General features: G+C 43.2%; 1 protein-coding gene across 1 annotated transcript in view; it reads right to left on the bottom strand.

Moving 5' to 3' along the window:
- The window catches only part of DNAH17 (dynein axonemal heavy chain 17), a 122,790-nt gene extending 96,481 nt beyond the window's left edge, over nucleotides 1–26,309 (bottom strand). The window contains exons 1-19 of the mRNA XM_066612860.1: nucleotides 25,965–26,309; nucleotides 23,975–24,168; nucleotides 22,761–22,953; nucleotides 22,557–22,656; nucleotides 22,363–22,448; nucleotides 21,587–21,712; nucleotides 20,583–20,738; nucleotides 18,398–18,484; nucleotides 16,996–17,163; nucleotides 16,654–16,770; nucleotides 11,532–11,800; nucleotides 11,184–11,379; nucleotides 9,672–9,818; nucleotides 8,099–8,207; nucleotides 6,786–6,889; nucleotides 6,519–6,659; nucleotides 3,283–3,426; nucleotides 2,097–2,279; nucleotides 911–1,165 (exon numbers count right to left, since the gene is read on the bottom strand). Coding sequence (XP_066468957.1) covers nucleotides 911–1,165; nucleotides 2,097–2,279; nucleotides 3,283–3,426; nucleotides 6,519–6,659; nucleotides 6,786–6,889; nucleotides 8,099–8,207; nucleotides 9,672–9,818; nucleotides 11,184–11,379; nucleotides 11,532–11,800; nucleotides 16,654–16,770; nucleotides 16,996–17,163; nucleotides 18,398–18,484; nucleotides 20,583–20,738; nucleotides 21,587–21,712; nucleotides 22,363–22,448; nucleotides 22,557–22,656; nucleotides 22,761–22,953; nucleotides 23,975–24,168; nucleotides 25,965–26,309 — 3,120 coding nt within the window. The remainder of the gene's footprint in view (nucleotides 1–910; nucleotides 1,166–2,096; nucleotides 2,280–3,282; nucleotides 3,427–6,518; nucleotides 6,660–6,785; nucleotides 6,890–8,098; nucleotides 8,208–9,671; nucleotides 9,819–11,183; nucleotides 11,380–11,531; nucleotides 11,801–16,653; nucleotides 16,771–16,995; nucleotides 17,164–18,397; nucleotides 18,485–20,582; nucleotides 20,739–21,586; nucleotides 21,713–22,362; nucleotides 22,449–22,556; nucleotides 22,657–22,760; nucleotides 22,954–23,974; nucleotides 24,169–25,964) is intronic.
- Between the last annotated feature and the right edge of the window lie 1,550 nt (nucleotides 26,310–27,859).

Raw genomic sequence — 27,859 nt, 5'->3', positions numbered from 1 at the left:
TCTCATCAGGAAGAGCCAAGAAACTTTCTAAGAAACTGGAGATTAGGAAGGATACTGTTTCTCCCATAATAGTAACCTCCAATCTGATTTGTCTCCTACATCCCTGGACCAGGCACACAGACCCATCGGTGATGACTGACCTCTTGAGGAAGAAGGCAGGAAAGAGTAACTAACACAAATCAATTCCATTTGTATGGTTAACTTATCACTTTTGCCATTTAAATAACTAGGGGAAAAACAATGCCTGCCTTTTCCAGAGGCATGTCAAACTGAATGCATGCTGTGTTGCCTTAGTTGAAATTCTGCTTGTCTTGTTAAAGACAAACATTAAGCTCTTGCCAGCAGATGGTTGTGCCCTTCCTTCATCTGAGGTCTCCAGTTGGAACCATCTGCTTTGTCTGTGGGTAGGAATTCACAACCCAAGAGTTAAGACTGTACATAGAGGAGGAAAGCAGGGGGAGGAGGGAGAATATGGAGGTGTGAAGGAGCTAAAGCCATGTTCATGTGAGACACCAAAAAATTCCTTTGAGTCTTACTCTCATGCTGTCTGTGCTATGTGTGGCTGTTAAAGTGTGATAGAAGACGAAAGAGACATCACATGGACATACTTGTCAATGACAGATTTATAGATCAATGTAAGGAAAAGCCATCTTAACTCTCCTGTGTACAAATGACTTTTGAATGGAGTTTGGCACATCAGTGAAGAAAGAAATAAGATGGATTTGGAAAGAGAAGAGGTGGTGAAAGCAGGAAGGAAATGGGAATGTCATGCACTTGCAAGAAAGATGATATGGTTGTTCTGGGGCTAGAATGGATTCAGAACGTTGTATTGCAAAGTACAGCCATGCAAAAACTTGCATGAAACACATCAACATTTGGATCAAACATGTATGCACATTCCAACTTCCACCTGTAATTGAAATTGCTCCAGTGTGGGTGCCACATGAGGCAAGTATTCTTCCGCATGAGACTCCAGCTCTTCAGTTGTTAGCGCACGTCCAAAGGTGAGGAAGCGCTGCATGAATTCATGTGGATCATCTATCCAAAGGTATGAATACTTCTCAAAGGAATCTTGATATTCCTCTCCTTGCTTCATGGCATTGATCACAATGTTTGCTACCTCCTCACGCATCTCTATCAAGTCTCCCATATCTTCTAGGTCAGACTGAAAGCAATAGATCTCATCAGTATTGGAGGGAACAAAAAACACTACAAGCAATGTAAACCCAGTTTATGGGCTTCCCAGAGCCATTTGATTGATCACGAGAGGAAACAGGATGCTGAATTAAATGGTCCTTGTTTCTCTGCCCATTGACAAGAGATTAGAAGTCTACATAGCCAAAATCACACCCAGCAACATTTAATTATGCTTTTTATAGAAAATCAGGTGGCTTGCTTAGAACAGCAGCACTCTGAATACTTGCTTTTAAATTTATTACATTTTCAGTAAGCAAGCCTAGAACACAACATGAAATATGTGGATGTCATCTGCTAAGAACCCACAGGTTATATGATCAAGTGGCATTTTAGTATTTCTATCCAGAGCTATAGAGGAAAAAGGTTTGCCTGATCTCAAACGTAACAAGTGTGGGAGATGTTTGTGCATGCCGTAAGGATGGCAGTAGCTTCCTAGGCAGTAGTGGGAACTGCATCCTTTTTTATTTAGTTCACAATAGTGCCCCTATGAGCCCCTTTTGTAACAAAAATAAAAGGAATTTCTACCCAGGCTTCCTTGGAAGTCAGACACAGGGATGGCAAGAATCTGGATGAGTGCATGTCTGGGTATAAAATTTGGAGGCACAAATTTTTCCACATTATTTTCATCACAGGGGATACTTGCAGGGACTCTCCTATGAACAAAAATTGTAAGATCAGCAGAGACCCTATAGTGATACAGAGGCCTATGGGCAATGCTTAAATTCCTTATAAAATTCACACGGATGACTCTTTCTCTGCACTCATGTCTCTCTGAATGTCTCTCAGAAACATTCACTGTTGAGAGAAATGTACAGCAAGGTAAACCAAGCCAAGACATTATAGGAAATGCTCTATGGCCATCATTAAAAGAAAGCAGCATTGGTCAAAGTAGAACTAACCTTATAGCTAAGTTTCCCCTTTGCCAGTCGCGGTATAAACTTAGCGGCATCATAGATATCATTCATCAGGTTTTCTACCACCTCCAAAAATCCTTGGTCTCCTCCCACTTCTAGGGATGGATTGTACCTTAAATCATCTTTATACAACTCCATGCGCACTTCGAACAGAGGGGCCACACTGGGCTGCAACACATAAGCAGTCTTTATTAGTAGGTCTTCAGCTTCATTGTGAAAGTATTTCTTCCTCCCACTCCAGTAATTTTTGTTCTCCTCAGCCCTCCTCCATATAACCACAGCCTTCGCCTTTAGCACATAAAACAAAGCAAGCATTGAGTGGAAGCACATCAAACATGCTCAGAAACCAGAATGTTTCTGGGAGTTCGGCCCAATTCTAAGCAGGGCCAGTGTCAGTGCTGAGTGTCGCAAACAGGCCGTAAGACATGTCTGCAACACCCTGCACAGAGTCAGCACCAGAGCCGGCCTAGTGCCGGCCAGATGCCACCCAGAGCTATGTAAGAGCTCCAGGAGGCAATGAGGGCCCTGAGGGGGGAGGGGAGGGTGGGGCAGGGGTAGGAACTGGGGAGGGAGGGGTGTGGGACTGGCAACGCAGCCCTGCTGGATCCTGAACGCTGGAAGGCCCGGCACAGAGTCTCTCAAATCTATGCCAGCAAAATGGCTGCACTGCAGGGCATGGGGCTTTCCCCAGGGGAAGGGAACAAAAGTCCCCTTCCCCCCGAGGAGACCTCTGGTAGTCTTGGTAGTGCTGCTGGATACAGCAGTAGCTGTTTTTGCACTGTTGCACCCAGCAGAGCTGCTGCCACCAGGATTGGGCTGCTAGGCAGCTATGTATGTGTATGTGGGTGCATATTTTACCGCCTTGTCTTTTACTGTGTTCTTTGCAAGCCTCCTTACCTTGCATCTCCAAATTCTCAGTTAAAAAATTATAATCTTTATAGAAACATAATAAACTGGTCTCAGTAAGAAAAAAATGTCTACACGTATGTGTCTGGCCTAATTTCTTCTGGATTTCAAAGTCTGTTTTCTGGATACAAACTTTGAGTTGGTTTATTTTTGAAATGAAGTAATTGGGAGATAGTGACAGAACACTGGCATGCACACTATGCTGTCTGATGTATTTGTGTTTCAGAAAAGAAAAAACAACAACCCAGAAACCTCATCAACGTACATCAGCTGACATATTGTTGAGCAGGAACTGTAGTGATTTGCGGATAAACTTAAAGTATCCATCTAAAATCATGTCATCTATATATTCTACATAATTTAACCACAGTCTCGATGTCTTGTCAGCCTTGAACAACTCTGCATTTTCCTGCAAACAGAAAAATCATTACTGATGATGAGCAGCAGGGTTAGGCAGTTTCCTTCTATCAATGATAAATGCTTTAATGGTTATAAAAAGCTGAATGTCAAATTAGAAAATGTTTGGGCAACTCCCAAATATACCATTAATGTCAAAACCAAGGAGATGGGAATTTCTGACTGGAATTCACTGAAGAGGAACTATCCTTAGCATTGTCAAGAAGTGAAAAGATATGATCAGATACTTTTAAGCTAAGATAATTTTTTTTGTTCTTTGTTTTCTATCAGGACTACCCACAGTTTTGAATTGGTTTTATATAAAAATAGTTTTAAAATTTGAATTTATTCCTAGATTCTCAGGAAATGTTGCAGGTTTTTGTTGTTCACTTTATTACAGTAGACATGATATTTACTAAAGAAAGAAAGTGAAACATTTTCCACTTTTTCTTGAGTGATCGTCTCACAGGAGTCCTGTGCTACTTTAAACTCTATGGCAGTGGGGAGCAGTAGCAGCAGTGACCTTGAACCCAATCCTATCCGACTTTCCAGTGCTGGTGCAGCCTCAGTGCAGCCTTGAGGAAAGGGAACAAAAGTTCCTTTGCCAGGAGGAGGCCTCCATGATTGCTCCCCCCAACACAGGATGCTGCACATGCCCTGTTGGCACAGCTGCACTGGCACTGGAAAATTAGATAGGATTTGGCCCCTATTCTCTTCTTCCTGCCAATATCATTTTTTAAATCCTGCTATCACTGTGCCTCATGATCACCTGGTAAGTAAGCCAGGGGCCTAGAGCCTAGTGGAGCTGCCAGAAGGCAGTGAGAAGCAGATACAAGTCCTACTCCCCACTGCCACTCCTAACTACAGAGGCAGTGATGAAGGAGGACTGTTGCCTGCCCACTGTCTGGTTCCTGAGCAACATGGCAGGATAACTATTATGCACACGAACCTTCCAAGGCATGGGGGAGGACTCTTTTGGAAAACATTGCAGGGTTTTTGCCCTAAGGCCCCCATAAAGCTGTAGCCAAGGCAAGGACACATCTTCTAATGCAACATGCAGAGAAACCCTGAGAGTCACCCAGTGGCATCACTAGGGTTCATGTCAGCTGGTGCAGGATGCCAGCGCGTCACCCCCATGCAGTGGACGGGGCAACACCCAGGTGGTGGGCGTGGTGATGTACCATCACTTTGCCCCCACTGGTTTTTCGGCTGTATCTTTTGATAGAACGAAGACAGAACACATTCTGCATGAAATTACGCATTGATTGATATATAACATGATGGTATTATTCCTCCAAACTGTGATTTTAGTGATTTTGGTCACTAGTGGTATCACACACACCCCCTCGGGTGTCAACTTACTAACACCTTATTGCAGCAGTTCTCAACCTTTTAGCCCTGGGACCCACTTTTTAGAATGACAATCTGTCCAAGACCCAACAGAAGTGATGTCATGGTGGAAGTGATATCATCAGGCAAATTAAAATAAATAAGTATAAAAATTAAAGTAAAACAAATAATTAAATAAGCAGAAGCCAGCCCTGTTCCACCAAGTGAATTTCCTCTGTAGCCTGCCTGCAATAACACCCCCCTTCTCCAAAACCAGTAAGGTTTTCAGCCCTACCCAGTGCCCAATTCAATTTAAGAACTTCTGTTTAAACCAGATCACTGTCAGAATCCACTTGGCTTTGCAAGTCTCAAAAAAGTTCACCTTATCAGCTGAAGACTCCATTTTGATCCTTTTTGTGGGGGGGGGGGAGGCTGCCTTCTGGAGCACTTGTTTAGCTCCAGGTGCATAGGATCAGGACCATTCTGGTAGCCTTGAACTCTCCTTCACCTGATCTTCCACATCAGCCAAGGCATGTTCGCTTACTCGTGAGTAAAGGCGACCATGAGGCCTAGTTTCACTTTCCATAGGGCTCAATACATTCATCTGCTTGGAGGGAGGGACTTCCTTCTCAGGTGTTTTTTGGGGCTGCAATCATTGGATCGGGACCATTCTGGTGTCGATGGATTCCTCTCAGCCTGCCCTTTCCGATGGACTAAGGCAGGGGTGCTCACACTTTTTTGGCTTGAGAGCTACTTTGAAACCCAGCAAGGCCCGGAGATCTACCAGAGTTTTTTTTACAATGTTCGCGCCATCATAACATATAACATTTATGTGTACAATGTATGTTGGTGTACCTTGAACCCCACTGAGTATAACAGGACTTACTCCTGAGTAGACATGCCTAGGATTAGGCATGTGAGGCTGCAATCCTAGCCACACTTACCTGGGAGTAAGCCCCATTGAGTACAATGGGCCTTACTCCCGGCGTTTCCTCCCAGAGGCACCTGAAAGGGGGGGTCGGCACTCCGCGATCTACTCATTTTGCCTCGCAATCTACCGGTAGATCGCGATCCACCTATTGAGCACCCCTGGACTAAGGCAAGCTCGCTTACTCACGAGTAAATGTGCAATATGGCTCACTTTCACTTTCTATGGGGATCCATGCATTCTTTGTTCTCTGGTTTTTTGGCCATAACTTTTGATAGAAAGGGGATATTTCCCTCTGGGTCTTTGCATTGCATTCTGCTCAAAATTCCACATCCAATGGTATATAATATGTTGGGGTTACTCCTAACCATCACGATTTTAGTGTGTCACCCCTCCAGTGAGCGTCACCTGGTGCAGCCCGCACCCCCTGCACCCCCTTAGTGACGCCACTGGCACCCAGTGGAGAGTAAAAGTATGAGGAAAAAACTTTGTGCTGTATCCTTATATCTGTAGAGTCTCTTTTCAATTTGTTTCTCATAAGATTGCTCCTAGAGGGCTCTGAGAGATAAGGGAGAAGAAAAGAAGAGTAGAAGGAATAGAAGCAGCATGGGAGAATGGAGGGAAAACCGTAGTAGAGTCTGTGTATAAAGACACAACTTGTTGGTGGTCAAATCTTGCCTACAGCATCCCTCTTAACAAGAAGGAACAGGATGCAAAATTTGTATTGAAAAAGAAACATACAAAACTTTGTATGTTGGCTGTGCAGTGTACTGTAGTGCCCAAAACACTACACAGCCCAGAACTGCCAGTGGTTCAAACTATTACCAACATCTCTCCTCCCTGCTCACCTCAACCATTGCTTGTATCTTCTGGCCAGCGTCTTTGATTGCTGCATAACGCTTGTGTGTGGTTGTTTGCTTTCCATCCAGATCAAGGAGTGCTGTCTCCTTATTGTCTTTCCTTTCAAACATAGGACTGGCTGACCATTCCTGTAAGAAGTATGAGATTTAAGGTACCCTTTTACAACAACCTGAACAAATAACTCACCTGAGTTTTACCTACAAAGGCGCAAAATTGGGAAAAGATTTGTTTTTACAGTGTCCAGTTTTACGCACCTGCATAAGCTGCACAATGCCCTCCACGTTTAATTTTGTTTTCTGAATTCTTGTTTCTAAATCATATACGATATTTCGCATCTCTTGAATATATTCCATAACACCTGGTCAGGCAGTGATGAGAAAATATATATTAAGCAGAAAATTTTACAGGTTTCCCTTTCCCTTCAGCATCTCATAAGGAGATATACCTTCAAGGTTCTCCAAAACGTACACATTACTATATATTTATTATGTGACTTATGTTGTTAAAGGCTTACTTGTACTCATGTGTAACTGCCACGTGGAGCCATGGTTTGGATTGGGGCCACAGCACAGGGATAGAGCATATTCAACCCTTTATCTCTGCAGCACTTTCCTGTTGAAAAGCATACCCCAAAGCAACTATAGAACTTAAAATGCTGTTTGCTACAACAATACTTGAAGCTTCAAATAGCTGTACCAGGGGTTCACTATTGGACATGGAAATGGTGCAAAGAGCTAATTACCCCTGCACCACAGTTCCGAAAAACTGCAGCCTCAGATGGCTGTCACATGTGAGGAAAGGTAAGCCTTTAACAATGCTGTCAGATAGCAACATAATAAAATATGTAGTTTGTGTTCTAGCTGGCATCAACATTCTGTCACTATACAGAATGGGGGGGGGGGGGAATAGTAGACTGAGCTTGAAAATTCTGGACTGCACTCCTTTGAACTGGAGGTTCAAACCAACATATTAGGAATATAGGACAGCATCTCATACAGACCCAGACCGTGGGTCCATCAGACTCAGTATTGTCCACACTGAGTGGCAGTGGCTCTGCAGGATTTTAGACAGGGGTCTTCCCCTGCCCTACCTGGAAATGCCTGGAATTGAATGTAGGAGTGCCTGTATAGAAAAGAGGTGCCCTTCCCTTCTAGCATTATGGAGAGATGTGGGTTTGACAGTGTCCACACATCAACTGCATGTTGTTGGGGAGAAGCTGAAATATGTTGTGACATCCCAACCCTTACCAGCATGGACTAACAAAGCAGAGCAAGGGATGGTTTCATGCTAATCACAACAAGCAGAGACTGGTTGTGTAAACCTTTTCCCCATAATATCTAGTTTGGGTTATAGACAGGGAAAGATGCACCTAGTAATTCCTCTGGTTGTTATATACTCAACCTAATGCATCACACGTACTTTAAGAGCTGCAGGTTGAGGGCTATTCAGTGTAAAGGCTAGGAGAACTCAAACCTGCAAACCCTGGGGTTGAGCACTTTTTGCATTTGACTACAGAGCTACACACAGAGGACCACAACTGATGACTGACAAATACAGAATTGTTTACCTTCATTACTCCAGTACAGGTTGGTCTCAGCTTTTTGCAAGCCAACATCAATTTCTTGCAGCTCATCCTTGACCAGTGGAAGTTCCACTTGCAAAATTGTCCGTTTGATCTAAAAAATAAGTTGCACACTTATCTTAGCAAGCATTGCTAAATATGTGGAGTTGCAGACAGATGACACTTGATTACCATTACCATTTTTCATCTCAACCTCTTCCAACCTCTCCCCCACAAGGGGATTTCTGCCAGGCTCAATAGCTGTGGACTAGGGTTAGACTCAGCAGATCTAAGGCTAATCCAAATCTCTTTAAAGGGCTATGTGTGAATGACTTTAGGTAGTTTTAAAACTGGCACAGTGATGTTTTTGGACAAACTCTGGAAGTTAGTGGTTGATAGGGGGGCCTGGTGTGCTGTGGTCCATGAGGTCATGAAGAGTTGGACATGTCTTAAGGAATGAACAACAAATAGTGACGTTAATAGAGAAATGGTATATCTCTGATAGAATAATAATAATAATAATAAACTTTATTTATATCCCGCCCTTCTCCCCGAAGGGACCCAGGGCGGCTTACAACATATTAAAAACAGATTAAAAACATAATTTAACCGCAAATAAAAACATTAAAACACATTAACAGAAAAACAGCCTTGCTGACCTTTTGACTCTAAGATAAGAGTCATTAAGAAGACAATCCATCAGCACTTCACTCAGCCCCTCCCTTCACCAATGCAAAATGATCCCTTTCTTTCACCTGCTGGGGGAAGGGAGGGGTCTGTAGGAGAGAGGATTGATGGACTGTTAGCCTGCTGCCCTCTCTCTCTCTCTCATTAAGGAGGCTGTTGTTAAAGAACTGTTCAGTTTTTAAAACTGATTTTAAAGGGATGCATTTTCCCCCTTCTCCAGGGATCAGCACATTCCTTCTCATTTGCAGGGGCCATTCGTGTTGAGTCAAATCCGTGTATAAATAGGCTGGACCTATATAGTACACGGAGGGCTGCTGGCTAAGAAGAAATTCCCTGAAAACCACAAAGGCAGCTTCTGGGGCTGCAATCAAATCGAACTTTGTAATACAACAGTTACAATTCAATGAAGTGAACAATCCACATGCTTACAGGGGGTGAATGTCCATCAAGGACTGGGTTTTTATGGCCTCTCCTCAGTAGCTCCTCATGCTAAACCCAATTGCTTAAGGTTTTTACAAACCCTGATGTACATACAGATCTGGCATACACAGAGCTATCTACATATTGCAACCTAATGTTTGAATATTTATGAAATTCTAACATAATCTATACAATATCCACTATTAGAAAAGAAATTCACAGTATCATTCAACCACCCAGCAAGTGAACAAGCTTAATGCAAAATGTTCATTGTAGATACTGCTTTGACTCTAGTTTATTGTTTTGAACTTCAGTAGAATGTTTATATCTACTATGTTTCATGCTCAGCCATCATTAGTTTTCTTTCAATTTATTCAATTAATTATTATTATTATTATTATTATTATTATTATTATTATTATTATTATTATTATTATTATTATTATTATTATTATTATTACCTAACACTTACTTTGTTGTACCAGCCAACAATGAGATCTAAGTTGTCCACAAACTTCCGAAACGTTTCATGCTGGGAGAAGAGGCCTCCAGCACTTTCTGGGATTTCCTTCTGCTGCTGAAAGTTCAGGTACTTGACTTCACGGAGAACAGCCACAAGCTGCATACATCAGTGAGAAAGAAAGGCCTCTTTATAAATGAAAAAAGTTTTGAAAGAGGGGTGTGGCATCTGGATCCAGGAAGTGTGTGAGTCTTGGGAGTCCATGCCACTGGTCATGGTGATGAGTCAACCAGAGTACTGTTGGGGTCATAGGATATACTAGATCAGACTTGACTTACCTAGTATTCTGTCTCTGGAATTGCTCAGTTCAGAGGGAAACCATGAGCTCCTCACTGAGCCTGTACAGAAATATCAGAGCCAAGGTAGATGTGATGGCAGTAATTCTGGGTGTGAAAACATGGAACTGCCCCAGTCCCGTAGAAAGAGGGGCTGGAGTCCTTAGATACAAAAGGAGTACACCCACAAGAAATGAAATCTCCTCACACCTATGGCTTACCTCAGCGCAACTACTCTTCCCAAGCTGGTAAGCCTATCCATGATCAGCAATTTGAATTGGCAGGGTGGACACCTTTCAACAAGTTCTCCCTTAGGGGACATAAATGCCCTACCTTGGTATTGGAAGCGGTTAGAGGGCAGGGGCAAAGATCTTTATGATGTATAACCAAATACCATGAGGAACACTGCAGGAAAGTTGGTATCTAATGAGGGATTAATTTCTCCATTACAAAACCTAGAAATGGAGCCATAATGTGGCTCACCACCCAGAACATAGAGCAGACTGCATCCACCATTCCCAGAAATGAGGGAAAGAGCTGATGCAGATATGCTTATTAATGGCTTAGGAGTTTAAAGGAGTGTGGGTAGCAATGCACATGTAGCTTCAAACGGCTTTCTTTGTTTTATATAGAGCAAAACAAATGCATTGTGTTAGCATAAATAGCAGCTAAAATTGGGAGTGAGAAAATGCTACCTTCTCAGACTACTTATAGCTTCCGGATGTCATGTCATCAGAGATGCTCTCCTAAATGCTCTTCTCCACTTTTTCAATCATAACATTCTTGCTATAAACCAGAGGTGGTCAATGCACAGCACACCATGTGCCACCTTTTATATATAGAATCTTGAACGTGCCACTCCACCTTATTTCAGCCCTCTCCAGACATACTCAGGTGGTTTCACTGGCCCACATTATCTGCTGAGCCTTTGCTCAGCTAACTTTGCCCCACCCAGGCCTTGTTGCTCCCTTTCTGAGATTCACACCAGAAGAACCACCATGCAGTAGTGGCTGTGGAGCGCTCTGTTGGCCGGCATGGCAGTGACAGGTGACTTAGTGTGTGCCAATTAGGAACTGCCCACGTGCCACTAGTGGCATGTGTGTCAAGGGTTGGCCACCCCTGCTATAAACTTTATGTGCCCAGCTCAGCTGTTGCAACGGAGTTGTCCACGCAACTGTCATTCACAAACCTCTTTGCTAAAGTTCACACTAATGAGTTTAGTTTGCGGATCTCTGTGGATGAGTGGCTGTTCCAGGTTGAACTGACAGTCTCTGTCAACGTGGCTGATCCACTCGACGTAGATTTGCTCACGGTAACCTTTCAGTAAACGTATCATCTCCTCATACTTTGCAAATATCAGCTTGGCTTCTGAACTGACCATAATACTGCAAAGAGGAAAGAAACATCTCTGTGTAGGATGGAAGGTGGAATTTAAGTTCATATTGCCAACCACACTTTACAGTTTCATCCTTTGCCCACCCTTTAAGATCGCCCCAGGGAATGGATTTTCCACAGAGCAAGAAAAATGGTTACTTACGGATGATCAATAGCGTGCACATCTTTCTTTGGAGTCTGCAATCTTTCCTGGAGTTCCAAAGCCCACTTCAGCTGCCCGGCAACAGGTGGCATGTTTTTGCTAATGGGAGGCACACCACCTCCTGTTTTAGTGGCAGCTATTTGGGCATCATACAAAATCTTGGCATTGTCCAATTCAACGTTAAACATCTCTAATAGTGCTGCATAGTGGGGAGCCGCATCTGCCTTTATCAACGGTCGTTCCAGCAGAGATGAAAACATGTGTATTTGCTAGAGAAGAAAAAGTCAGAGTTTTTAAAAATTGAAACCTGTGGAGAATGCCTCACTAAAACATTCAAGACACGTTTTAAAAAACTGTTTGAATTATGCTAAATGCAGTTAGATTTGAATACCAGTTCCAGGAAATGCTCTGTTGCACCAAAAAACAAATGCAGAATCCTATTCATATTCAAAGCCAATACTCCCTTCTCTTCTCCCAATGTTTTGTATGACAAACTTTTTCAGCAGCGCTGTTAATTTCATTTCATACCCCAAAACCTTAATGCTGACCTATGCTGGGGTATGTGATGGCTGTCAGTGCATCGGCTGCTCTGCAGCCTGGAGCCAGCACTTGATCAACTTGTGGCTTTGATACAGTAGACCTATTTTTACTTTATAGTCACAGGTTAGGTTTCTTCTGTACTTTAGCATCAGATGGTTACAGTATTTAGTTAAGGGATTTTTATTTCACTTTTTGGCTCCCAGAGAGGGCCCCGAGGCAGCATAAAAACCACCAAAAAAAAGCATTTCATCATATAAAACATTTCATCATATAAAAAATAATCAACTAAAATTATTAAAATCTCTTAATATTACTTAAAACAGGACAGAGTGCAGCAGGAAAACATAAACCGATCAGAAACAACCACACCACTGATGGTATTGTAAATCACTGAGAGGTCCTAGCAGAACCAATAGACTGTGCTCCCCCATCCAGTTCCCAGTGTATGTCATCCACTAGCCTATGTCATCACCCTGTCATCAGGGTGAGCAAGGCAGTTTCAGTATTAAACCCCCATCTGAATCCAGACTGATCAGGATCACAATAATCAGAGTCATTCAGGAAAGCCTAGACTTGGCTTACTACTACCTCCTCAAGTATCTTGCCCAAAACAGTTACTGGTTGGTAATTTTCCAATTCAGCTGGATCCAGCAAGGGCTTCTTATCACTGCTTGGTTCAATAAAGTCCATACTATGTCCTCCTTTAATGAAACATTCATTATCTCAGTCACCAACCTGGCCAATCCTATCCTGATGTCTTTATGCAGGAAGGGCAAGCATGCATCAAGAAGGTCAAATGGTCTGTCACAACCCTCCCAACAACCTGTTCGCATCCTCAGGTAAAAAGGGTGAAAGCAATCCAAAAGCAATGGGAGCAGCAGGTGCCGCAGGGAAGTTGTCAAGGCTTACTCTCAATGTGAAATCAAAGTCAGAAAGGATGCAAGTGACTTTATCAGCAAGTCGCTGATTGCCACAGACAATTCAGCTCTGCCACCTCAACAAGCCTGCCAGCCATAGCACCTGGAAATTTCTTCAGAGTACTCAGGATTTCAATTGATCACTCCAGGAAGGGACCATTTAGATAGTCCCCACCTCCACCCCAGGGTTCTGGCAAATCTGAGCCTTATCCGGTAATGATATGTCTTAATGAATAATAGCTCTGGAGATAGCCAAAGTTTTAAAGAGAATTAAAAGTGGCCAAATCATCATGAGTGGACACAGTTCTCTCTTTTATTCCCCTGACTTCTCTGATCAACCAGGTTTTGTTGGTTTTTGAAGCAGTACAAAAGCCGGTATATGCTACAAACAAAGATGCAAGTGGGACGAATGCACACACCACAGGGAACAATGACTTTACCACACCATCTCCAATACTCTGAAAAGTTATTGTCTGCGGGGCTGACATCAGGTGTCTTCCAGGTCAGGCACTGGCCAGGGACTAATCTTCCAAGGCTCCCAGTATTGGCAGTAGTGGTAGCATGGTTGGCCCTGCATAACTGTGGATCCTCGTGGGGATGTTCCCATTGATTGGTGGGAGGAGAAGCTGCTGCCCACCACCACTAGTAAGGGTTTGGGGGCACCATGCAGGGCTTTGCCCTAGAGCCTCTAAAAACCTGGTGCCAGCACTGATTGTCCCCTCTAGTCTGTGGTGACTCTCAGCAAATTTTTCTCTTTAGGTGGTGGTTGGCAACCTTCAGTCTCGAAAGACTATGGTATAAGCCTACAGCACCCAGTATTCCCAGGCGGTCTCCCATCCAAGTACTAACCAGGCCTGACCTTGCTTAGCTTCCAAGATCAGATGAGATTGGGCATGTGCAGGGTAACAGTTGTTTTGGAGCCCTAAGCAAAACAGGTATCCCCTACAATAACCATTACATTATATTTTAAACCTAAGATGAGGTTTCTCCCATTTACTTCTCAAGAGCTTGGTGATGAGTGCTTGGAACTCACCCCAACCACTTAAACTACTTTTGCCAGTTAAAAAAAAAAAAAAGCCCAGTCTACAAATGTTTAATTAGATGTCCCACAACAAGTTCATTCTTTCTTCCACTGATGGCAAAAATTACGGAGATAAGACAATTATTCTCTTCATAAACACATGTGGGGCCCAATCCTATCTAACTTCCCAGTGCCAATGCAGTTGCAATGTAGCCCCTTATCTTGTTCTAAAATGCTCCCTTATCTTGAGAACTGTTCCTCCATTGCAGCAGGCAGCACATGCCCTGTTGGCACAGCTGCATCAGAGCTGAAAAGTTGGATAGGATTGGGCTCTTGGACAGATAATACAGTCATGTCAGATTTTCATTATTTCAGACTGTGCACACAGGCTTAATGCCTTGGAACCGTGTCCTCAATTTCTGGATCTCTATTATTTAGCTTTCTCTAAAACGTCTATAATAAATCAGTATCAGAAAAAGGAAAAATTCAAAGATACTGAAAAGCAAGCATGCTCTAGTTGTTTCATATTACTGTTGATAAAGCAGAATGGGAATAGACTGGCAGGAAAGCAGTTTTACATAAACATGAGGCATATGCATTAAATTCTGGTAAATCTTTTAAAAACCCAATTATGGTTATCAGGAAGTGGTGAGACTTCAACTTCCAGCATCTTGGCCTCAGGGACTTTGATCTGAGTTGTTAATAAGATCTGTGGTGTGCTGTGGTGCCTTCTGCAATGAATGAGTGCTCGATCTGGCAAAATTTCAGGCCCCTCTGTGATGTTCAGAAGTGTTCCACTCTGCTTGTTCATTCTCTGAAACTGGAAATTCAGCTGATCGTTTCTGGGAAGATGTTCCTTGACTAGTCACTCAAATTAAGGACTATTGTATAATTAAGTAACTATCTGAATCACATTTGTCATCAGAAAGGCAAGGCAAATGTATTTCCTCATGAGCAAATTTACTTACTCAGAGGCTGAAAGTACATGTGATTATCATGTGCATAATATTTTCTCCCAATGGGTTGGTGGTTTGTGGAGTGTTTTTTATTTTTATTTTTTAAAGCAGCACTGAGATTGCAATGAAAAGTAGGAAAAGCAGCAGGGGAGAGGATGCTAACACTTTCCTTTCACATGCTCAGTATCTGCCACTTCACTTTTCTAATTCCTCTATCCCCAGTGCTTCCCCCCCCCCCATGCTTTTCTACCCTGCAGCTGGGGAGGTGTGAATGCAGTTAGACAGCAAAGCAATTTGGAATAAACATACAACAGAAAGGAAAAGTGTTATGCAGCCTCTATCCCCTATCCAATTTCTTACAGCTGCCTTGCCACCAGGGGAAAGAATCACACAATGGAACACCATGTGTCAGAGCCTTTTGGGATGAACTAGCTGCTGGAATTTATTTATTTACAGCACAATCCTATGCATGTCTACTCAAAAGTAAGTCCCATTTTGTTCAATGGGGCTTACTCACAAGAAAGTATGTATAGGATTGCAGCCTTACTGTATTTCTGTGATGCCTTTCTCCTTGAGTTTGCAGAATCAAGCCTAAACATCCCTCCACTAGTGTAAATGCACAGCTAGAGATAGTACAATGTTAGCTGTATCTGACTGTGTGCAACTGCTGCACACCCTGCTGCAGATGGTAGTATACCAGCATGAACCCAACCCCACACAGGAGCTCTTACAGGCACTGGCAAAAGGACCATCCAACCTTCCCATTTGCCATGCATTTTGACTCTGATAATGCATGGAATATTAGTTCAGTCCTTTTCTGGCCTCAATTCAGAATGCTGCTCCCACCCCTTTCTTGTCTGCAGGAGTGTTTGTGCCCTGCTTCTGGCATAATGAAAGGCAAGGGAGCCAATCTCTGCACCCCATCGGGCGATTTGTGCAAGGGTGCAGGGCTTAGCAGCTGTTGAAAGCACACTTCAGGTTTCAGTGTGCTTCATGTCGTTTCCCCCATTTGCCTTGCCAATGTGCAGTCTGAGACTAGAATTTTTTGCCACTCACCTGAATGGCCTTTTCCGCCTGTCCCAGGCTGTTGTATTTAATTGGCTTTCATTTTAGCCAGGGTAATCATATTTGGCAGGTATGGTGTGGGTTAGAGAGTCAGCATAGGGATTTTGGGTGTGAACTGCAAGGTAAGCAGGGTCGGGGGAGACACACACACGAATACCAATCCCTAGATGCTGCCTGGCTCAGCGAGACTGGCTGGTAATCCCTTGGATTTTGATTGCAATGCCAACCTCAAATGCTTTCTGACTGGAGAGGAGGGTGGTACAATTCAGCTTCCTTAACCCCTTGTGGTTGGCATTGATAAGCTCAGGCTATGAACTGATAGTCTGCAGATTCCCACACCAAGGGAGGAGGAATGTGAGCCAGGACTCAATGTTGATTGTTTTAATTCATGCTTGGCTTACCAATAAATGTGGCCCAATGCTATTCTACAATCACTTATCTCATATGTTTTGGGGGGGGGGGGGTAAGGGAAAAGATATTGCTTGGCAAGGGATGGACAGGTCTTCCACACTTGCTAAGAAGTGCCATTACATGTTGGAGCACAAGCACAATTCCTTACTCCACTGTAGCTAAATATACTTGGGTATAAAATGAGAAGCATAGAAGCACTTGGGCATGTGTACCTTGATAGCAGATTCCATACCGGAGCTGTCCACAAATCCTTGATAGAAAATGGTGGCCAGGCGCCTATCCAAATCTTGAATTTTGATCTGGAACTCTGCAAAATCTTCATCAAATTGCTTTTAATAACAATAATACAAAATGGATTAGTGCAACAATACTGGTTGATTTAAATGTTAATTAAATCACCACACTCAGACTGAAAACAAGCTAGGCCACTTTATCCTGAAGGGAATAATTTGTTCTGCTAGTGATTAGTATACACCAGGATTCCCTAGTTTATATTAAACAAACCATTTAGCCATCTGCATGTTAATGAAAGTTCCATAATGAAGTAAACTAACCTCATCTGCTGGATCTAAAGGATCATATTTGCATTCAGCAAAGACCTTAACGAGTTCAAGAACCTCCTCATAGATTTGAATCACCAGCCTTCCAAGGATGTTGCCTCTCACACCTCCCAACTCAATCTTCTCCAGTTTGAGAAATTCAATTGAAGTTACATACAGTTCCTTTAAAATAACAACATATAGCTGCTATTTAGAGCTTCTTATTTTGATATAAGAGAGAAACATAGGGAAAACTGAACAACAGAAAGATCATAGCACACTCAGGGCCCAATCCTACCCACCTTCCAGCCCTGGTGTAGCCATGCCAAAGGGGTGTGCTCTGCATCCTGTGGTGGGAGGGTTGTTACAGAGGCCTTCACAAGGTAAGGGAACATTTGTTCCCTTGCCTTGGGGCTGCATTGCATCTGCACCAGTGCTGGAAATTTGGATAGGATTGGGCCCTTAGAACTTTCAACATATTTTAAAAAATGGCATTGTTCCTAAAAATTGATTTTGTCTACTACCAACACTTTCAAGTGTTTAGCTTTCTGAACAATGAACTACACACTTAAACATCAGACTTCACTATTGGTTATATCTAAAATGTCACTAAAGGTCAATATTTGGTGGGTGCTCTTAGAAAAAATTATGGCACTGGTGTCAAAGCAACTAGCAGTCCAATCATATGGGGCCTTTATGACAGTGGATCTTGTGTTCTGCCATTCTAAAGGGCACAGTGGTGCTGAAAATGGTGCACTGCTGACGTACATGTCAGAGCTGCTGGTGCAAATGGCCAGGAGCTCCATGTACCCACCACTGATGGACCCAGCCCACATCACAGCAAGTGATGTGGGCAGATTGTGGACGGGGACTGGGGAGGACAGGGGTGGTTTGGGTGCTGGAGAAGTTGGATCTCAGTGGCAACAGCAAGCGCCATAATCCTATCCTCATTTTTCCAGCCCAACCTGCCATTTTCACTCCTTGGACTTACAGCAGCAAAAGAGTTGGCATAAGTCCAAGAAGACCCACGGGTGACTAGGAGCTCAATCCTATCCAACTTTCGAGCACCAATGCAGCCACAATGCAACCCTGAGGTAAGGGAACAAACATTCCCTTACACAGAGTAACTTCTGTGACTACCCCTACCACCACAAGATGAAGTATGTGCCCCATTGGCATGGCTGCATCAGCGCTAGAATGTTGGATAGGATTTGGTCCTAGGTGGCCTATCAGGGAGTAAGTAAAATATATTTTTACTGGCTGGCCATCTGAATCCCCGCTCCAGCCCGACTGTTGCATGCAGTACATGCTCCATCAACACTCCTGCATGGTAGAAGATGGTGGGGGATAGGATTAGGCTCTTATCACTATAGCTTTTTTGAGTTAATTTTTTTAAGATTAACTATTTAATTCTCACCTCTATTGTCTTTATCCTGTGAAAAAATGAATTCATTCTAGTAAAGACAAGAGTGGAAGGAAATTCCCAGTACTGGGGTTCTTTGTCCTACAAACAAAATGAAAGAGTTGTGATCAATTCTATGTAAGCAATACCAGGCTTAAAGAGAATAACTTCTTATAAACATCTTAATTGTAGGTCTAGAAGAGCAGTGAAAAATCCTAGACCCTTGCAGTAAAGCAGAACAGTCCCTGACCAAAATATTCTTAAGTGGGTTTAGAACAGTTCTATGATCACTCAGATTACAGCATAAGCAGCAAAGAAGAGAGCAGTGTGCCAGGACCCTACAAGGATAGGTCCTTGTTAACAATAACAAGGAGCAATGTTATTATGACAAATTCACACAGATTAAGAGCCCAACCCTAAACAGTGTGTGCCGGCTCACAGCTGGTGCGCACTGTTGCAAACTTGCGATAAAGAATGTTTGCAAGCCTTTAGCACCGGCCCAGCGCCAGAGCTAGCCCAGTGCTCTGCTGCTCAGCGGTCACCTGAACCACCAGGTGGCAGAGAGGTAGGTGGGGGCGTGGGTGGAAGCAGGGGGAGGTGGGGAGAGGCTGAGGAGAGGGTAGGGAGGAGGTGTACCACGGGAGGGAGTGGGGTGGGAGGAAGGTGGGACTGGTGGAGCTGTGTTCTCTGTGCTCTTCACCGGGACCAGTGGATCCTGAGCTCTCAACTAGCCTAATTGAAGGGCTACTTTTGTCACCTGGGGGAAGGGGACAAAAGTCCCCTTCTCCTGAGGAGCCACCAGTGGCTGCCCGGTGCACTTAGGACACCCCACCAGCCATTTTCAGTGCCGCGGCAGCCCTGCGCACCGGGCAATTTAGGATTGAGCTGCGCATGAGCTATGTTACAAAGGTTTGCCAGCTGTATATTCTTCAACTGGTTCATTCACTATTTTTCAAACAAAAGGTTGGCAACTCTACTTGCATGTGATGTGGTGGTGCCTTTGAGAACCTGTGGAGGATGGTCCATAAAGGGCTGTATATATATATATATATACACATTTCTCTGTGTGTGTGTGCGCGCACACACACACACACACACACACGTGTGTATATATATATACACACACACACACACACACGTGTATATATATATATATACACACACATACACACACACGTGTATATATATATACACACACACACACACACACACATTTCTGAAAATTGGACTATTTCATCTTGAATTGCCATATGCTGGATGCCTTCATTTAAAACAGCCTTCCACATTAAATGGAATGAATTGCACATGGGGCTGGTCTTAGGAGCTGCAGGACCCAACTGGAAACACTTTTGCAGGGTCCCAGGTTCATAGCCAAGCACTGGCTGTAGAATTTTAGAGACATAAATAAAATTTATTTACAGACTTTATATCTCTATGGTAGAGTGGAAAGTAATCAAAATCTGCACTTAGAAAGTGCATGTGAGTTAATGGACCATATGAGTCCAACCACATTTTAATATAAAATTGCATACATGTAATGTCTACAAGTAAACAAACAAAATGTGTAGATTAACTTTGAAAAATAGTGACTGTACGTATTTGTCTTTTTTCAGAGAAATAATTTTTACACTGTCTTGTAAGTAATTAACATATCATGTAATTAATTATATCATGTGGACAGCCAGGGTGGTGTAGTGGTTTGGGAGGTGGACTCAGACCTGGAAGATCCAGGTTCAAACCCCCACTCAGCCATGAAGCTTCCTGAGTGACCTTGGGCCAGTCACTTTTTCTGAGCCTCACCTACCTCACAGGGTTGTTGTGAGGACAAAGGAAGGGGAGCAGCTGTGTAGACCGCCCTGAGCTCTTTGGAGGAAGGGTGGTATAAAAATGTGAAAAATAAATAAATATATAATTCAAGTTCAGTAAAAAATTTCAAAATATAAACAGTATGAACATACAACCATACTGACTTTTAAAGAATTCAGAAGAAAATTAAAATAGTTTCTGTTCTCTATAAAACCTGCAGTGCGGTATTAGGTGTCCATTTTAATATGTTGTTTGTGTTTGACAAGACTAGAATTGAGCCCCCTCCTCAAGGGGGGCTGTCTTAATGCTGTCCCTGATTACACAGGAAGTGCTGCAGTATGAAGCTCAGAAGCATATTTCTTAGAATCAAAATCTGACAATGTCAGTGACCAACCTTAAAAAAGGTAGGCATCAGATCTGTGCAGCAAGCATCATAGGTCTTGTAGAGTCTCTCTATAACAGTGATCCCTAGCTTGATACTTCCCAACACTTCTTCAATCTCGCCTTGTAAGCCTTTCAGCACCTCCTCAGGGCTCAGAAAGTTACGGGTCTAAACCGAAAAAAGGATGCGATCAAAAGGCAATTCTCGCATGCACAGCATACACTGAATCAAACTATGGAATCAAAACTATTTGGCAGTGTAAGATGCCTTACAGATGGATGAATCTTTGCTGGTGGTTATGTCATGATGATAAACTCAGATGCCAAGAGATGTCTCAGCATGTTTGTTACATCTAGAACAACTGTAGCACTATATATTTTATTACACTGCACACACACACACACTTACTCTATATCAATATCTTTCACAATATCCAGGAAGTAAACCCAGACATGCTGCCCATTTATCCTCCCTCAATCACTAAAACAAAGGTGCTAGCTGACAATAATCCTGAGTCTATTATGGTAACTGACACATTTTCAAGTGACTTCAAGTAGGTCTGGACTACACTGTGAGAAAGGAAGAAGGATATGTAGTCTCAGGGATACTCCTACTGCAAATTTTGAGCAGTCATATTAATTTGATAACATGCCTAGACTGGGGGCATGTTTGTCAGCTGTCACTTTCAATTCTCTTGTTGTCTTGGAGACTGCTCAACAGATGTTGGGTGAGTGTGCCTCTTCTTAAGGTCTCTGTGGTGGTCCATCTAATTCTGCAGCCCACAGCTGACACTACCCATTAGCCCCACCCTACTGCTAGATGTACTTGCTATATGAATTAAGCCCTGTTGTTTCTTTTTCCTTCTCACCATTAACTCTTCCAGCATTTGTAAGATGCATGGAGCTGAAACTATATTTGATGGCTCTGAACACCAGGATGAAAATAAAATGGAAAAAAAGACCCAAATACCAAAGCCCACCCTCCCTAATGAGGTTCCTAATTTTGTAGAAGAGTACCATTTCGATGAAGAGGTTACATATCTCCTGTATAATTACAATTATCCGAGACGGAACATTGTAGTATTCAGAATTGGCCCAGATCAAGCATACGGTGTACATAACACTGCTGATTACTGGAGGCAGCTGCATAGGCATAAAACATACAGAGTAAAGGTTTCACAAAAGGTGAAGAGTAAAACTTTTCACAAAAGTATTATTATTATAATATTTATATTAATATTATTAAGAATAATTATGTATGGAAGTAATTCATGTATGCATCTATAAGGTTTAACCCCACAAGAAGTAAAGTCATGTGAACATTGCCCGGGGAGGGAGTGGGGCGGGAGGAGGGTGGGACTGGAGGAGCTGAACTTAGGGCCCAATCCTATCCAACTTTCCAGGGCTGATGCAGCCATGCCAATGGGGTGTGTGCTGCATCCTACAGGGGGCAAGCAGTCATGGAGGTCTCCTCAAGGAAAAGGAACATTCCTTGAACGGGACATTCCACGCGGCCCAACACGAAACTCTTTGATTCTGCAGCAGCTCTAGAGCTAACACAGAAATGAGTTGCCCTATTGTGGGGCCACTTTCCATACCTGGGGAATGGGAACAAAGGTCCCCTTCCCCTGAGGAGCCGGCGGCGGCTGCCCGGTTGCACTCAGGATGCCACAGCAGCCATTTTTGGCGCCACAGCAACCCTGCACTCCGGGCAGTTCAGAATTGGGCTGTCAGTCTGTTGTACACAGGCAAGGCTTTCCATGGTTCTAGTTATTTCCTCCTTCGTAATATACCTGCTGGTATTCAGTTTGTTCTATTTCCTCTATAAGAACTTTCAATGGCTGCAAGTACAGGTTAATATCATCGGCTTCTTTCAGTCCTGTTGCAGAAAAAGAAAGTTACAGGACAGGTGAATTAAGAAGGGATGTGAATAATCCCTAAAGGCCATTTATGTTTATTACACAAAAGAATTAGCTGCTGACTATACCTGCAGACACATCTTTGAAAACATTCTTGAGTGCTGGCCAGTAGCAGCTCTTTGCCCTCTCTAAGATATCAGCAATCTTTTTCACTTGAGGGGCATACAGCTAGAAAACAATGAACACCAAAAACACAAACATAGCAATGTATTTTCATTGCCATGCAGTGATTCACTGCTGAATCTTAAACGCTAGAATATGCCTAACCCTACCTGTTCATTTATACACTGTAGGTTAACCTGCCGACTATGCCAGAATTCAAATTCCACTTTAGGTAATGGGTGCAAACCATCCAGGAGAGGCTGTGCTGAATCTTTGCTCAAGATATCTCGGATCTGATGAGACCAGTCAATGATGATTGTTTCAATGGAATGTAACAATGTACTGTCCACAGCACCAGAGAGACTGAAATATCACAAAGGAAAGCATGATAAAATGCATAGTTTCTGATCCAGTAGCTAAAAGAACAATAAAGGGAACCTGAAGCAGATCACAAAATGGTATCTAGGATTCCTCAGTACAACCTTTTCAGTATGACCCTCTCTATGGTATGCAGTGATGTATTGAAGAACCTTTTAGTTTAGGAAGTTTAAATTTTCTGCACTGAATCCCACAAATGCTGCAGTCAGAAATCACTATCACAGATTATGTGTTCAGTCGTAACAGTGCAATCCTATGCCCCCTTGCGAGGGAGTAAGGGCCCAGTCCTCTCCAACCTTTCAGTGATGATGCAGACACAATGCAGCCCCAAGGTAAGAGAACAAATGCTCCCTTTCCTTGAGGAGACCTCCATGACTGCTTGCCCCCTGTAGGATGCAGCATACACCTAGTTGGCATGGCTGCATTGGCCCTGGAAAGTTGGATAGAATTGGGCCCTAAGTCCATCTGAAATAAGTGGGAAACATAGTGACTAAACAAACACAGGATTGTGCTGTTCATGTTGTAAATTGGGGTGTACATATGTAAATCCATGTATACAGGAAGAAAGCAGAGTGCAGAATCTGGAAATATGCAGTTGACAATAATCCAAGAGCCAATGCTGTTACATTTGTCTCATAAGGAACAGAAGGTTGACTCTTTTACATCGTATAAACATTTTTGCCATTTCCTTAACTGCCAATCTTACAACTGACTCTTAGAGCATTTTAGGAGGTGTACAGCCCCTCGGATTAGGGTTTGATGGAAAGGAAATGGTGATTGGAGTTGTGGTAATATGAGCAGATGAAGAGGGTGGAAGCCTTCAGAGAAAATACATAAAGGCACACCAAATAGATATGCACTGTGTGAACCTTTTTAACAATTGCCCTCTAATCACAGGGTAATCTGATCTTTTAAATAAAGGTACAGGAATGGGTCTTGCATATCCCACCAGGCTTTGTACAAGACACAAGGGGCATAGACATTGGCAGGCATTAGAGGCACCCACCTTCCAAACATATCAGCTGAACTTTCTGGGGTGTCCAAGTGCTCTGGCAAAGGGAGCAGTGTTTTCCCTTTGATCTTTCCTCCCATCACAAACATCTCATTCTTTAACTTGTGGGCTTGCCGTATAACATCTTCAGCGACCACTCGAGGCCACCCAGCCAGGTTTTCACTCTTCATAAATAAGGAATAGATCACCTGGGAGGAAAGGACTGCCTTAATGTTGGCACAGATGCTTTTTGACAGATCATGGTATCTCTAGCAGGACAGGATGACTAAAACCTCAACTGTTCCCGAAAGTTTCAGCCTATTTTTGGAACTTCTGAAACAACTGAAACTCCATTTTCAGCAAACTCCATTTGTTTCTATGGTTCTGCTATGCTGGCAGCGACCATAACAACATTACACCAATACTCCATACTACTAGCATAATAGTAATGCTTTGCAGATGTAAATCCATTCTAATTGGATTCATGAACTTTAGGGATTCTATCCCCATCCAGAAGGCATAAGTTGAGGTTAGAACTGTATTGCTAGCTTTTGCCTTTATAGTCAGAAAATATGTATAATATTTCAACAAAATGTTTTTTTCCTACAGTTGAAACTAATTCTAGTTTTGTCAAGCAACCTGCTTTGTTATACAACCTGGTTCTTGTTTGCAAATGTAGCACACACCAAGCTTCCGTGCTTGAGTCACAGTTAAAAAAAACACACAAAGAATCTTCCACTGTGAAAGTTAGCAAAGCCTAGCAATAACTGCATCTCACTTCTGAAGCACTAGTAACATTGATCTGGCGTGGAAAAAAAAACAAGGCCTACAAATGAATTCTAAGCTAATGTTTCCAATGAATGCAGCTTGACGGATAAATGTAATGAATGGGCAACAGATTCCAGAGTCACATAGACATCTTTCTGATGTTAATGGTTTCATAACTATTGAGTCATAAGAAGATGTGCAAGAACCTGCTGGCAGAGTTTTACCCTTGATATTTTTCATTACATCTCAATTCTACTCTTCTTTCATCAAAGTAAGTTTACATCAGTTCTCACATCAGACCTCACATCTGTCCTATCAGAGAGGTCAGGTTTGGGGGTAGCGGCTTGAACAAGGCCACTGCCGAGTCAATTTTGCAGCTAAGCAGGGATTTTCACTTCCAAAAGCAGCACTGTAACCCTGTGCTGCACTGGCTTTGGACAGCAGTTCCACAAAGGATCCACCCCACCATCACAGTTCCTTATGCCCTTTTATGATAAATTAAGAACCGTGCAGCAGGCAAACTGGCTCCGGATCAACTTGCCTATAAGTCGATAAGTCGAGGGCAGCCTTTGAACCAAAAATCATGGAATTTTCAATGACTCCTGGATAAGTCAGGGGTAAAAGTGAGGGGTGTGTGAAATTCTTTTAAAATGACTTACCAGGAATTGTTCTGAGGCATCAACAAAAAGCCAAAAAGAAAAAAATTTTAAAGGAGCCATTTTACCTTCTTTTCCAAGCTAGAAGGGAGATGAAGATGCTTGTGGGACCTTCATAGGCTTTGTGAGGAGTACAGTGCTGCACTTCCATAGCAGCTACCCTCACACAGAACTACAAATCCCATAAGCACCTTCACTTCTCTTCCTATTGAGAAGCTAAAATGACTAGCGCTTTTTTTTTTTGCTGCTGCCTCTGGATAATTACTGGTAATTAAAATTACTCCTATTTTCCCACCCACCCCCCTTGTGTCCTGCTTCTCAGTCCAGTCCCATGCCCACGTCACCAGGTAGCTGCTCTGAGAAGCCTCACTCACCCACTGTACTGGCCCGTGTATAAGTTGACACAGATTTTCTGGATCAATTTTTGGGTATAATTTTTGACTTATACACGAGCATATAAGGTATATGTCTCTGCTCCATATTGTTGTTTGTCAAGCCAAACATGATTAACACCAGCCTCTGAAAAGGGAAGGATCATAGTGCCAGTGATAGTGAATAGCAAATGAAAACAGGAAGCCCACCTCTTCCACAACAGCCATCATTTGCTCTACAGGGGCAGGGCTGAGATCTCCCACAAGGAGTGCATTAAGGAAGTTGTCTTTGGTAATGTTTTCATTCTTCTTCTTCACAAAATAAACTGCTTTATTCTTCAGTGCTGATGGGAATCCAAGGCAAGGAACTAGTTGTCCCGTGGGATTGAGGGTGATCACCAGGGCCAGCACATCAGCTTTCTCATAGAACTCATTGAGCATGGCAAGAACATCCTCACTTGTTGCGAATTTGGACCATTTGTCAGGCTTGATACGGAGAGAGAGAGTGCAATAATTTTCTATAAAGTCCAGGCGTTTGTCGCCCAAGGTTGCCATCTGGACTCCCTAGTACAGTAGTTAATTCCTCCAAGGGCAAAACTGCTGATAACAAACTGGAAAATTTCTCCTGATAATTTACTTTTTCCTGCCAAGGGAAAGAAAACAGCCTTGTCAGAATGTTTCAGAAATGCCAGCCCAACCGGTCTGGGAACCAAGCTATACTTCCTTCTTCTTTCCTTACACATTCTATAACTATATATTCAAGTTATGCTATGGAATGGGGTGAAATATTTGGGTTAAATTTTAAGTAAAGATTTCTGTCCATATTTCTACTGTCCTGTCTTTCATAGAGGTGATGTTATCTCTGCTTAGCATATTTATGTTGGAAAAGGGGGTTCTAGGGTTTCTAGCAGAGAAATTCACAGAAGAATGTTTTTTTCTATGAGAAATGCCATCATCCTGTGAGTTTGCTGTTATCAATAAACACAACCAGGATCAGGGGCTGTTAAAGTTTCAAAAGAAATACTTTATTCACAGCTTCTCAAGAATACACATCATCTGAAGTACCAGAGCTCTGACTACTTAAGGAACAGAGACCTCTATAGCTATTCTCTTTGTGTGTGAGGGGCAGGGCCACAGCTAGGGGAGGTCAGGGGGGGCTTTGCCCCCCTGAGCCAGCAGTTTGCCCCCCCCCCGGGCATTTTTTCCACACTTGTCATGTAAATGTGGTTGAATGTCCTCCAATTTAGCTCCTGTTCCTTGAGAGCTCAGCCCCTCCCTGCAGGCAGCCTCCTCCAATTGGCTCAGGCTGCTGTTGCTCAGTAACTCACCTTAGGGGACAACCATAGCAATCTGCTGGTAGTCACAGGACACCAGAGAGGCAGGCATGGAGGAAATGTGTTCAGTGCCTTCCATTTCCCTCCTGTGAGCTGAGCGGCTGTGCAAGCACTTTGCAGGACCCCAAAGGCTGCTGCTGAGTCTGGTGTCATTTGGGGGTGAGCAGGCAGGAGATTTTGGATGCACCATTTCAGCTGTTTCGGCCAGGAAGGGCCTTTCTTGTGGGGGGGGGGAGAGGAAACCATGGGTCTGGCCTCTGAGATTTTGGATGCACCATTTAAGTGCATCTTAAGTGTGGAAAAGATTCTAAGTAGGGGCGAATCCAGGGGAAGCCATGGGTGCATACCCCCACCCCAACTATCCTGCCAGCAGGGAAGGGCACCCACCGGGATGGAGAGCAAAATCGGGTGTCAGGGAAACACCCACTGGGTGGGTGCTAAGGAGATTGGTTGGAATGGGAGCCCAGGTCTACCCACCCAACAAATAGCCACAGAGGCTATAAACTCAATTTGGAGCCCAGGTCTACCCAAGCAGGTAGACCTGGGCTCCAAGTCCAGCAAATAGCCACAGAGGCCTAAAGGAGGACATGACTGAGACATACAAAATTATGCAGGGGGTGGATAGAGTGGATAGAGAGAGTTACCCTTTTCCCTGTCACATAACACCAGAACCAGGGGACATCTACTAAAATTGAGTGTTGAGAGAGTTAGGACAGATAAAAGAAAATATTTCTTTACCCAGCCTGTTAATTAGTCTGTGGAACTTTGTGC

Source organism: Tiliqua scincoides, chromosome 2, assembly GCF_035046505.1.
Source record: "Tiliqua scincoides isolate rTilSci1 chromosome 2, rTilSci1.hap2, whole genome shotgun sequence".
Classification (NCBI taxonomy): Eukaryota; Metazoa; Chordata; class Lepidosauria; order Squamata; family Scincidae; genus Tiliqua; species Tiliqua scincoides.
This window is presented reverse-complemented; position numbering and strand designations above follow the sequence as displayed.